The sequence below is a fragment of the Haliaeetus albicilla genome, chromosome 11 (genome assembly GCF_947461875.1).
Source record: "Haliaeetus albicilla chromosome 11, bHalAlb1.1, whole genome shotgun sequence".
Taxonomy (NCBI): domain Eukaryota; kingdom Metazoa; phylum Chordata; class Aves; order Accipitriformes; family Accipitridae; genus Haliaeetus; species Haliaeetus albicilla.
Genome location: NC_091493.1, coordinates 43,557,980 through 43,570,683, shown reverse-complemented (window position 1 = coordinate 43,570,683; position 12,704 = coordinate 43,557,980). Strand labels below are relative to the sequence as shown.

The 12,704-nt window shown below is 66.9% G+C and overlaps 1 protein-coding gene across 1 annotated transcript; it reads left to right on the top strand.

The window, feature by feature from the left end:
* The first annotated feature begins 15 nt into the window (after positions 1-15).
* Positions 16-12,204, top strand: XAB2 (XPA binding protein 2). Its single transcript, XM_069797598.1, has 19 exons — positions 16-147; positions 1,130-1,278; positions 1,897-2,020; positions 2,378-2,575; positions 3,579-3,713; positions 4,205-4,369; positions 4,636-4,780; positions 5,354-5,505; positions 6,258-6,377; positions 6,739-6,870; positions 7,127-7,258; positions 8,087-8,200; positions 8,587-8,749; positions 9,392-9,582; positions 10,181-10,303; positions 10,705-10,876; positions 11,138-11,264; positions 11,702-11,796; positions 12,054-12,204. The coding sequence occupies exons 1-19, from the start codon at positions 85-87 to the stop codon at positions 12,113-12,115; spliced, it is 2,562 nt and encodes an 853-aa protein (XP_069653699.1). The 5' UTR covers positions 16-84; the 3' UTR covers positions 12,116-12,204.
* The last annotated feature ends 500 nt before the right edge of the window (positions 12,205-12,704 follow it).

Sequence of the window (12,704 nt, the reverse complement as noted above, 5' to 3'; positions counted from 1 at the left end):
GGCGTGAGCAGCGACCAATGAGAATGCGGGAAGGGGGGGGTGTTGGGCGAGCGGAAGTGGCGTCATCACGACGCGCCGGAAGGGATGGCGGAGCGGGAGAAGATGGCGGACGCGGTGGAGATGCCGGAGCGGGAGGAGCTGCGCTTCGTGAGTGGGGGGGGGGGACACGGACACGGACACCCCCCGTGTCCCCTCCTGTCCCCCCCGTGTCCCCGTCCCCGCCTCGTCCCACGCCCGTGTCCCCGCTCCCGTCCCCTCCCCCCTTGTGCCTGGTCACCGTCGCCGCCCCTGTCCCCGTCCCCCCTCGTTCGTGTCCCCCCTCCCTCTTGCTCTCTGTCCCCGTCCCCCCTCGCCCCGTGTCCCCGTCCCCCCTCGTTCTGGCGCCCCGTGTCCCCCTCTCTCTTCGCTCCCTGTCCCCGTCCCTCCCTGTCCTTGTCACCCCTCATTTTCGCTCCTTGTCCCTGTCACCCCTCTTTCTGGCTCCTTGTCCCCGTCACCCCGTGTCCCCATCACCCCTCACCCTCACTCCCTGTCCCCGTCGCCCCTCGTTCTGGCTCCCCGTGTCCCTGTCCCCCCTCGCTCCCTGTCCCTGTCACCCCATGTCCCCATCACCTCTCGCCCTCGTTCCATGTTCCCATCACCCCTCGTTCTGGCACCCTGTCCCCATTACCCCTCGCTCCCTGTCCCTCTCCCCCCATGTCCCTGTCACCTCTCACTCTCACTCCCTGTCCCCATCACCCCTCATTCTGGTTCCCCATGTCCCCCTCATTCTGGCTCCCTGTCCCCATCACCCCTCGTTCTGGCTCCCTGTCCCTGTCACCCCTTGCTCCCTCTCCTCGTCACCCCATGTCCCTGTCACCTCTCACCCTCGTTCCCTGTCCCCATCACCCCTCATTCTGGCTCCCCGTGTCCCCGTCACCCCTCATTCTTGCTCCTTGTCCCTGTCACCCCTCACTCCCTGTCCCCATCACCCTGTGTCCCCGTCACCCCTCACCCTCACTCCCTCTCCCCGTCACCCCTCATTCTGGCTTCCCATGTCCCCATCCCCCCTCCTTCTCAATCCCTGTCCCCCCCATGTCCCCTGTCCCCCCCTGACCCCGCTGTCCCCCCCCCCCCCCGCTGTCCCCAGGAGGAGGAGGACGTGCAGCACGAGGAGGAGATCCTGCGCAACCCCTTCTCGGTGCGGTGCTGGCTGCGCTACGCCCAGGCCCGGCAGAAGGGGCCGCGCCACCGCCTCAACCTCCTCTTCGAGCGCGCCCTCAGGGAGCTGCCCGGCAGGTGGGGGGGACACCCACAGGGGGACCTCGGGGACATGTTGGAGTGGGAGGACGGGGACATCCTGGGTGTCCTCACTGGGGACAGGGAGCTCTGGTAGCACTTCAGTGGGGGGAAAGGGACTTGGGGGCACTTCAGGGGGTGGGGGAGGACACAGGGACCTCAGGGGTGTCCTTGTGGGGGACAGGGACCTCGGGGACATCTGGGGGACACACACAGGGACCTCGGGGACACCTCAGAGTGGGGGAACGGGGACATCCTGGGTGTTCTGACTGGGGACAGGGAGCTCCGGGGGCACCTTGATGGGGACACAGGGACCTGGGGGTATCTCAGGGGGTGGGGGACAGGACACAAGGACCTCAGGGGTGTCCTTGTGGGGGACAGGGACCTCGGGGATACCTGGAGGGGACGCACAGGGACCTTGGGGACACTTGGGGGGACCTAGAGGGCATCTCAGAGTAGGGGGACAGGGACATCCTCGGTGTTCTCACTGGGGACAGGGAGCTCCGGGGGCACCTGGGTGGGTGGGTGGGTGGGGGACAGGGACCTCCTGTGTCCCCTCGTGGTGGTGGCGGGGGGGTGGCAGGGGTGACAGGCGTGTCCCCCCATCTCCCTCCCTAGCTACAAGTTGTGGTACCAGTACCTGCGACAGCGGCGGCAGCAGGTGAAGGGACGCTGCCCCACCGACCCTGCCTACGAGGAGGCCAACGGCTGCCACGAGCGCGCCCTCGTCTTCATGCACAAGGTGGGGACAGAGGGGGGACGGGGGACAGAGAGGGGACGCGGGGGGACATGGGGAGAGTGGGGCGAGGGCAGCTGGAGGGGATGCAGACACGCCGAGGTGGGGAAGGGGATGTGGGCATGTGGGAAGCATTTGGGGACACGTGGAAGGGGCACGAGGGGTGACAGAGAGGGGACAGGGGAACAGAGAGGGGACACAGAGCTGTGGAGCCCCACAGCTGCCCCTGTAAGCCCTTCCCAGCCCCACAACTGCGCCCTCACACCCCCCAGCCCCATAGCTACCCCTGCAAGCCCCCCCCAGCCCCATAACTACCCCTCCAAGCCCTGCCCAGCCCCATAACCCTCTCCCCGTGCCCCACAGATGCCCCGCATCTGGCTGGATTACTGCCAGTTCCTGGTGGATCAAGGCCGGATCACACGGACGCGCCGTACCTTCGACCGGGCTTTGCGGGCGCTGCCCATCACTCAGCACCACCGCATCTGGCCCCTCTACCTCCAGTTCGTCCGGCGCTACCCCCTGCCCGAGACCGCCGTCCGCGTCTACCGCCGTTACCTGAAGGTACCCCCCGGCACCCTGGGACGGTGGCATAGCCAGTGGTGGCACACTGGGGTTGTGGAGCTGCTGGTGGTGGCACCCTGGGGTGGTGGAACACCTGATAATGTCACCCCAGGGTGGTGGTACACCCCACGGTGTCACCTCAGGGTGATGGCGCAAGCAGCGGTGTCACCCTGGGGTGGTGGCACGTGGTGCTGGGGGGTGGCAGAGGGGACGGGTGGTTTGGGTGGTGGGAGGGGGACGTAGGGACAGAAGCGGCAGGAGGGACGCAGGGGATGTTGAGAGGGATGGGGAGAGCAGGAGGGATTGGGAGGGATAGGGGGGACACGGGGCAGGGACAGAGGTGGCAGAGACACGCAGGGTAGGGACAGAGGCGGCACACGGTAAGGACAGCAGTGACAGGTACATGGAGAGGACCAGAGGTGGCACGGGGCAGAGTCAGGCGGCAGGGACACACGGAACAGGGACAGAGAGGACACAGAGCAAGGAGGGTGGTGGCAGAGGTGACACAGAGCAGGGACAGAGGTGGCAGGGATGACATGGAGGAGGGTAGAGGTAGCAGAGCAGGGACAGGTGACACGCGGCAGAGACAGAGATGATGACAGGTTTGCGTAGCAGAGTTGAGGCAGTACGGGTGACACCAGACAGGGTTGGGGATACCACAGGGGGCCAAAGGGACAGAGGGGATACAGGTCAGGGGACAGAGGGGACCCCAGGGACAGGGACAGAGGTGACACGGGGCAGAGACAGAGCTGGCAGGGACACAGAGCAAGGACAAAGGTGCCATGGGGGACAGAGAGAGGTGGCAGGGACAGAAGTGACAGGGACAGAGGTGGCAGGAGACAGGGACAGATGTGGCGATGAGCCTTTATAGCAGAGACAAGGCAGTTTGGGTGACACCAGACAGAATCGGGGACACCACAGGGGATGGAGGGGATGCTGGTCAGGGGATGGAGGGGACCGAGGGGACGTTGGGGACAGGTCCTGATTGTTGTCCCCTGCTCAGCTGAGCCCCGAGAGCGCGGAGGAGTACGTGGAGTACCTGCGCTCCGTGGGTCGCCTGGACGAGGCCGCTGTGCGCCTGGCTCGCCTCGTTAACGACGAGCGCTTCGTCTCCAAGGAGGGCAAGTCTAATTACCAGGTGGGCACCCTCAGGGGGCACCCATGGGTGCTGGGGGCTCTCGTGGGTCCTGTGGAGTGCCAGTGGGTGCTGGGGGTCACCGTGGGGTGATGGGTACTGGGGTCTCTGATGGGTGCTGGGGGCTCTCGTGGGTACTGTGGGGTGCCAGTGGGTGCTGGGGGTCACCGTGGGGTGTTGGTGGTAGTGATGGGTACTGGGGGCTCTGATGGGCATTGGGGGGGGCCACCAGTGGGTGCTTAGGGCTCCCATGGGTGTTGCGGGGTGCCAAGGGGGTTTGGGGGCTCCCATGGGCACTGAGGGGTGCCAGTGGGTGCTGGGGGGGGCTCCCATGGGTGTTGGGAGTTACCGTGGGGTGGTGATGGGTACTGGGGGGTGCCCAGGGATGCTGGTGGCTGCTGGGGGCTTCTATGGCTGTTGGGGGGTCCTGAGGGCCCCCGCAGGGTGCTGGGCGTCCCCTCAGGGTTCTGACCGCCCTCCTTGTCTCCCCCCAGCTGTGGCAGGAGCTGTGTGAGCTGCTCTCCCAGCACCCGGAGCGGGTGCGCTCGCTGGACGCGGGTGCCATCATCAGGGGGGGACTGACCCGCTTCACCGACCAGCTGGGCCGGCTCTGGGGAGCCCTGGCCGACTGCTACATCCGCAGCGGCCACTTCGAGAAGGTGACATGTGCTCAAGTGCCACCCGCAGGCCACCCGTAGTCACCCACGGTCACCCACCTGCCCCGGGGCTACCACGATTTGGGGTTTCTGTCCCCCAGGGCCACCCCTGCACCCGTCTCCTGTTCCCAAACCTCCCCAGGGCCACCACAGCCCCTGTCCCCACCTCAAGGCCACCACCGACCCGCTTCCCTGTCCTTCCAGACCCATCCAACCCCAGGAGCTCCATCCCTGTCCCCATCCCTGTCCCCAACCCGCTGTCCCCGCAGGCCCGGGATGTCTACGAGGAGGCAGTGCAGACGGTGATGACGGTGCGGGACTTCACCCAGGTCTTCGACAGCTACGCCCAGTTCGAGGAGAGCGTCATTGCCGCCAAGATGGAGACGGTTGCGGAGCTGGGCAAGGAGGAGGACGGTGAGTTTAGGGGTGCCCTGCCTCAGTTTCCCCCCAAAAAGAATGAGTTTGTGAGTGCCCTGCCTTGGTTTCCCCCAAAAAAGGTTGAGTCTGGGGGTGCCCTGCCTCAGTTTCTCCCCAGGGAGGGTGACTTTGGGGGTGCTTGCAGTGCCCTGCCTCAGTTTCCCCACCTGGTGTGTTTCCCCTGGCACCCCCACCCCATCCTAGTGGTGCCCAGCACCCTATGGGGCTCCCTGAGACCCCATCCTCACCCCTGGGTGCACCCAGCACCCCATGGGTGTCCTCTGACACCCTATACCCATCCCTGGTGTCCCCCAACACCCCCTCTCATCCTCTGGTGTCCCCCGACTCCCTGTCCCCACCCTGGGGGGTGCCCAGCACCCCGCGTGGGTGCCAGTCGCCCCCTCCCCACGTCCCCTGACACCCTGTCCCCAACCCAAGGGTCGCCCAGCACCTTGGGGGGGATCCTGGTCATCCTGGGTATCCCCAACACCCCCTCCCCACCCCTTGCGGGTGCCGTTCACCCCGTCCCTGCACGTCCCCCGGTGACCGTGTCCCCATTGCTGTCCCCAGAGGAGGTGGAGCTGGAACTGCGGCTGGCCCGCTTTGAGCAGCTGATGGCCCGGCGCCCGCTGCTGCTCAACAGCGTCCTGCTGCGCCAGAACCCCCACAACGTCCACGAGTGGCACAAGCGGGTGCAGCTCTACCAGGGACGTCCCGAGCAGGTGGGGACACCGCCGAGGGGGGGCAGCGGGTGGCTGGGGAATGTTGGATTGAGGGTGGGGGGGACATGGAGGGGCGTAGGGGGACACCTGGGCACGTGGCGGGGGGGCTTAGGGGGACACCTGAGGACACCAGGATGCATACAGGGGACACCTGGGGATGGTGGGGGGGGCTGTCGAGGGACACATGGGGACAGCAGGGTGTGGGGGGGGGACACGTGGGGACACTGGGGTGGCTATCGAGGGACACGTGGGGACAGTGAGGTGTGTATAGGGGAGACACGGGAGTGGTTGTGGTGGGGGACACATGGGGACACTGGTGTGTGTATAAGGGGACAGGTGGGGACAGCAGGGTAAGCGTGGGGGGACACGTGGGGACACCGGGGTGCATATAGGGGAGACGCACAACGACATTGGGGTGGGTATAGGGGACACATGTGTGGGGACACTGGAGTAGGTGAGGGGGACACGTGGGGACACCGAGTTATGAATAGGGGAGACAGATGGGGACACTGGGTGACTGCAGGGGGACACCCGCTTGTCACGGGGACATCGGGGTGGCTACAGGGGAACACAGGGACATCGGGGTGTGTGTAAGGGGAACACAGGTGGGGTAGACACGGGGGCATGTGGGGACATGGGTGGGATGCCTGGGGACACGCACCTGGCGTTGACGGTCCAGGGAGGTACAAGGGACAGTGGGGTGCACATAGGGGTTTGGAGGTGTCCCCAACATGTCCCCGACGTGTCCCCAGATCATCAACACCTACACAGAGGCCGTCCGCACCGTGGACCCCTTCAAGGCAACGGGGCGCCCGCATGGGCTGTGGGTGGCCTTCGCCCGCTTCTACGAGGACAACGGGCAGCTGGATGATGTAAGGGGGGACACCCTGGTGTCCCCTCCCCCGGGGGACACCACCCCGAACCCCGACTATCCCTCAGTGTCCCCCCAAACCCTGAGTGTCCCTTGTGTCCACCCAAACCCTGGCTGTCCCCAGTGTCCCCCAAACCTCGACTGTTGCCCTTGTCCCCCCCCAAACCCTGACTGTCCCCCTTGTCCCCTCAAACCCTGACAATCCCCTGGTGTCCCCACCCCCTGACTGTCCCCTCTGTCCCCCCAAACCCTGACTGTCCACCTCAAACCCTGAATGTGCCCCCAACCTCACCTATCCCTCATGTCCCTGCCTGTCCCCCATGTCGTCCCCCCCAAACCCTGACTGTTCCCTCTGTCCCCAGGCTCGCACCATCCTGACCAAGGCCACCCGCGTCCGCTTCCGGCAGGTGGAGGACCTGGCCGCCGTCTGGTGCGAATTCGGGGAGATGGAGCTGCGCCACGAGAACTATGACGAGGCCCTGCGTATCCTGAGGGTCTGTTGGGACACCTGGGTCCCCTGCACCCCCGGCCCCGCCACAGGGGATGGGTGCTGAGGGTGGGGGGGGTACGCAGCCGGGTGCCTGGGTCCTTTAATGGGACACTTGGGTCTTGTAAGGGCAATTCTGGCTCCGTCTTCCCCGTTGGGAGGGTGAAAAGGGAGATGGGAGCAGCTGGGTGCTCCGGGGGGGTTGTGGGGACCTTGGGGACACTGGTGACACTCCCCCCCCCCCGTGTGTGTGTGTCCCCCAGAAAGCCACGGCACTGCCTGCCAAGAGGGCCGAGTACTTTGACTCCACGGAGCCCGTCCAGAACCGCCTCTACAAGTCCCTCAAGGTCTGGTCCATGTTGGCCGACCTGGAGGAGAGCCTGGGCACCTTCCAGGTGGGTGACGCCTCCCACCCTGTGCCCCCCCTGGCACCCCCAAACCCCCTATGGGGTCCCTCCCTGCACCCTGCAGCTCTGGGTGCCCTACTTTGCACCCCAATGTCCTCTCCCAGCTTCTGTGGGTGCCCCCTTGCTCTCCCTACCCCTCCCATCACCACCAGGTGCCCCCCCACCATCCTGTGCCTGTTTGCCCCCGCCCCCATTTGCTATGGGTGGCCCCTCGGCACTCTCCTCACCCCACGGGGTGCACCCCATCTCCAGTGGCTGCCCCCGTGCACCCCATATCCTCTCGGGGTGCCCCCTCCCTCCCATCTGGGTGCTCCACACCTTCTTGGGCTCCCTTGGCACCCCCGTGTCCCCTTCTGGGTGCCCCCAGCCCCTTTGGATGCCCCCTTGACACCCCAATGTCCTCTCTGGGTGCCCCCATCCCCTCCCCATACCCCCAGCACCTTTCCCCCTCTCCTTGGCACCACCCTGTCCCCTGGGGTTCCCCCCTTGGCAGCCCTGTGTCCCCTGTGGGTGCCCCCTTGGCCCCCCTACGTCCCCCCTGGGTGCCCCCATCCTCTCTACCTGTGCCCTCAGCACCTTTGGGTCCCTCTTGACACCTCCCTGTGGGTGCCCCCGTCACCTTTGGGTGCCTCCTTGGCACCTTCGTGTCCCCTTTGGGTGCCCCCCTTGACACCTCTATGTCCACTCTGGACGCTCCTATCCCTTCCCCATGCTCCCATCCCCTGCCCACCCGCCTGCCCCCCCAACCTTGGCACCCCACTGTCCCCTGGGGGTGCCAGGTGATGGGTCCTGACCCCCCTGTGCCCCCCACTCCAGTCCACCAAGGCGGTGTACGACCGTATCCTGGACCTGCGCATCGCCACCCCCCAGATCGTCATCAACTACGGCCTCTTCCTGGAGGAGCACGGCTACTTCGAGGAGAGCTTCAAGGTGGGCACCCTGTGGCACCCCGACAGCGGGGGGGGCGGTGCTGGGGACACCCTGGGGACATCCCACGGCCAAGGAGGGTAGCGGGGAGATCCTGGGGAGGGTGTTGGGGACACCACGGGGACCCTGCGGCAAGGGAGGGTGTCAGGGTCACTGTGGGGATGGTGTTGGGGGCACCCCGCGGCTGGGGAGGGTGTTGGGGACACCTCGGGGACATGGGGGGGGGACACCGTGGGGACCCTATGGCCGGGTAGGGTGTTGGGGACAGCACGGGCACCACGTCCTGGGGCTCCTGATGGCAAAACAGGGGTGGTGGCAGCAGGGGTAGTGGCAGCGGTGACAGGGTGGTGACGGGGGGGTGACAACGGTGCCACCGTGGGTACCTGCAGGCCTACGAGCGAGGCATCGCGCTCTTCCGCTGGCCCAACGTGGCGGACATCTGGCACACCTACCTCAGCAAGTTCGTCGCCCGTTATGGCGGGCGCAAGCTGGAGCGAGCGCGGGACCTCTTCGAGCAGGCGCTGGATGGGTGCCCCCCCAAATATGCCAAGAGTAGGGGCGCAGGGGCGGAGGGGGGGCGCGGTGGGTGGGGGGGTGGTAGAGATGGGTATGGGGTGGGTGTGGGGCGGGGGGGTGGTGGGCGTTTTGGGCTGGGTACCCAGCGGGGTGTGAGGGTGGGCACCTGTGGGTGAGCACCCAACCGCTCACTGTGCCCAGCACCCCGGGGTGCATGTTGGGACCCCCAGCACCCCTTGTGCCCTCCCATCAGGGTGCCCAGCACCCCTGGCTGCCCTACTGGGCTCACGCTGGGGGCCCCCAGCACCCCTGGGTGTCTGTTGGGGCACCCAGTGCCTCTGGGTGTATGTTTGGGCTCCCAGCCCCCCGGCTTACCCCCCTGTCTGCGTGTCAGGGCCCCCAGCACCCTTGGGTACCCCCCTTGGCATGCATTTTGGGTTCCCAGCACCCCTGTGTGTTGCATTTAGAGTGCCCAGCACCCCTGGGCACCCCAGCTGGGCATGTGTTGGGACCCCCAGCACCCTGGGGACCCCCCCGCCCCCCGGGTGTTGCATCCAGCTCTCCTTGTTCCCCACCTCGGGCACCCATGAGATTATTCCCCACCTCCCCACCTCGGGGCGCGCCGGCAGCACCCCGAGGTGGGTGCGGGCGCTGACGGGTGCTACCGGGTGCCCGCAGCCATCTACCTGCTGTACGCCAAACTGGAGGAGGAGTTCGGGCTGGCGCGGCACGCCATGGGGGTGTACGAGCGTGCCACCCGCGCTGTGCTGCCTGCCCAGCAGCACGACATGTTCAACATCTACATCAAACGGGCGGCCGAGCTCTACGGCGTCACCCACACCCGTCCCATCTACCAAAAAGCCATCGAGGTGGGTGCCGAGGGGGCACCGAGGAAGGTGCGGGGGGATCTAGGGGGGTATTACGTGGGGATGGGGGAGACAGAAGGGGACGCTGGGTGGGTAGGGGGACCTGGGGACACCGTGGGGACAAGGGGACACTGCACGGGACTGGGGGAGGACGTGGCGTGGGCGTGGGGAGCTGGGGGCACCGCGTGGGCCGGGTGACAGTGCTTTGTGGGCGTGGGGAGGGTGCTGACGGGTCTGTTGGGTGGTGTCACCCCTGGGTGCTGATGTCCCCCGTGGGTGCTGATGTGCACCCATGGGTGTTAAACACGGTGCTCGTGCAATCCCATGGGTGCTGATGCAGTCCCTGCTGGGCTGACATCCCCCGTGGGTGCTGACGTCCACTGTGGGTGCCGATGTCTCCCATCGGTGCTTGATGCAGTCCCCCCGTGGGTGCTGACGTCCCCCTGTGGGTGCTGATGTCTCCCATGGGTGCTTGACGCAGTCCCCCAGGGGTTGTTGATGTCCCCCCCATGGGTCCTGACGTGCACTTGTGGGTGCTGACATCCCCCGTGGGTGTCGATGTCCCTGGTGGGTGCTGACGTCTCCTGTGGGTGCCGGGCAGGTGCTGGGTGACGACGCGGCGCGGGAGCTCTGCCTGCGCTTCGCCGACATGGAGTGCAAGCTGGGGGAGGTGGATCGGGCCCGCGCCATCTACACCTACTGCTCCCAGATCTGCGACCCCCGCGTGAGCAGCCGGCGCGGGGTGGGGGGGGCACCCAGGGGTGGGGGGCACCCGTTGGGGCAAAGACTGGGGGTGGTGCCATCCTGGGGGCAAGGGTTCGGGGTGTCACCGGCCCATGGGCGAGGCTTCGAGGTGGCACTGGCCCAGGGGACACAGGGGGGCCCTGGGATGGGGTGGGGGGCACCCTGTGACATCGGTGCAGCCCCCGGGGCTGTGTCGGGGTGCCCTGTCTGGGGTGGGGCGGGGCCAGGGATGTCCCCAGTGCCACATGGGTGCTCAGCACCAGCACATCCCCAAATCCACATGATGCACCCAGCACCAGGCACGTCCCCAGTACCACAGGGTGCCCCTCCTGTCACCGTGTCGTACCCCCCCCCCATTACCCTGTGTGTCCCCCTCCGCAGATCACGGGCACCTTCTGGCAGACCTGGAAGGATTTCGAGATCCGTCACGGCAACGAGGACACGATCCGGGAGATGCTGCGCATCAAGCGCAGTGTCCAGGCCACCTACAACACCCAGGTCAACTTCATGGCCTCCCAGATGCTCAAGGTCTACAGCAACGCCACTGGCACCGGTGAGTGGGGGCACCCATGGGTGCTGGGGGGGGGGGGCGGGGGGGAGCACCTATGGGGTGTTTGTGGGGCGGCTGTGGGTATGGGGCTGCGACGGGGAGTGCTTTTTGGGGTGGGAGAACACCCGTGGGTGTGGGGAGCACCCACAGGGAGCACTTCTGGGGTAGGGGAGCACCCATGGGCACCAAGGTGGAGGTGTGGGGCTGCTGTGGGTGATGTGTGTGCCCCCCCCCCCTCAGCAATGTCCCCCCCCATCCCTGCAGTGTCCGACCTGGCCCCGGGACAGAGCGGCCTGGATGACATGAAGCTGCTGGAGCAGCGAGCGGAGCAGCTGGCGGCCGAAGCGCGTCGGGACACCCCCCGCCCCCCCGAGAAGGTCCTCTTCGTCAGGTGGGTGCTGTCACCCCCCCGGGGTCACCAACAACCCCACCCCCCACCCCAACCTGAACCTGGTCCTTGGGGGGGGGGACGACGGGGGGGGGGACCATCACCTCTCCAGGGTTACCCCTGTCCCCCCCCATGCCAAGGAGAAGGTCCTTGTGGTTGTGGGGGGGCGGTGGCACCTCCAGGGGGTCACCTCTGCCCCCCCCATCCCAATAGCGAGGTCCCCTTAATTGGGTGTCACCTCCCCAGGGCCACCTCTGTCCGTCCCGTCTATCCCCTGTCCCCCCCCCAAAAAAACCTGAGGACGGGCTCCCCTTGGTCCCATGGGTGCTGTCCCCCCCATCACCTCTCACCTTCCTGAGCCCCACCACCGGGCCTGCCCCCCCCACCCACTATGGGTGCCCCCCCCCCACCCGTGGGTGCGGGTGCTGACGGGTGCGCAGGGCCGAGGGCCCGCGGGAGGCTCTGGCCGCCCTGTCCCAGCAGGGGAACCCCGACGAGATCGACCTGGGGGACGAGGACGAGCCCGAGCCTGACGGTACGGGGGGGGACGGGACACAGCGGGGGGTACACACATGGGGACACGGTCTTGGGTGGGGGACACACACGTTGGTCCCCAGGGGACTGAGGGGACACACATAAGGGGGTCATGGCGGGGGGGACAAAAGGGAGGGTGCACATGGCAGCCCCATGGTGGGAGTGGGGGGGGGGCAGGGGGGATTGCCATGGTTGGGGGGTGGCACCCCCGGGTTTGGGGGTTCCTGACACCCCCCTCCCCTTGCCCCCCCCTTCCAGAGGTGCAGCTGGAGCAGAAGCGGGTGCCCTCCTCCGTCTTCGGGGGCCTCAAGGATGACTGAAGCTGTGGGACCCCCCCGGACCCCCCCATCCCCAACCACCCCCCCCACTGTCCCCATCCCCTCCCCCACCTTAATAAACCCCATTTTTACACACATGGGTGGCCCTGTCTGTTTGGGGGGGGCACCCAGGCACACACCCCCCCTTTATGGTAGAGACCCCAGCACCCATATCCTCCCCAACTTTGGGTGCCCACTGCCCCCTCCTTGGGGGGGGATGGACGGCAGCGCTCCCATAAGGGGGTGGTGGTGTCACTCCCCCCCAAATTGTGCACCCATGGGTGCCCCCCCCCCCTCAAAGAACCCAGGCTATCTTTAAGTTACTTTATTAAGTGACAATGACACAGGTGGGGGGGACACATGACACCCCCCCACCCTGAACACCCACCAGCTGTGCGACACACCCCCCCCCCCCGATAGACAGCCCCTCCCCTATATACAGGGGGGTGTGACCCCCCCAGCCCCGTCCCCACCCCGGGGGGGGGGGGCAATGGGGACAGTCGCAGGGTGGCAGAGCCAGCAGCACCATGGGGACACTGGGGACACCCCCCCAAATGGGTGTGTGTGTCCCCCCATCTGTGCCACCGTGTCC

Coding starts and splice junctions, on each gene's coding strand:
- XAB2 (XM_069797598.1), top strand. CDS start 85: ATGGCGGAGCGGGAGAAGATGGCGGACGCGGTGGAGATGCCGGAGCGG. Junction 10,877..11,137: donor CAGCAACGCCACTGGCACCG/GTGAGTGGGGGC, acceptor CCATCCCTGCAG/TGTCCGACCTGGCCCCGGGA. Junction 11,265..11,701: donor GAGAAGGTCCTCTTCGTCAG/GTGGGTGCTGTC, acceptor ACGGGTGCGCAG/GGCCGAGGGCCCGCGGGAGG.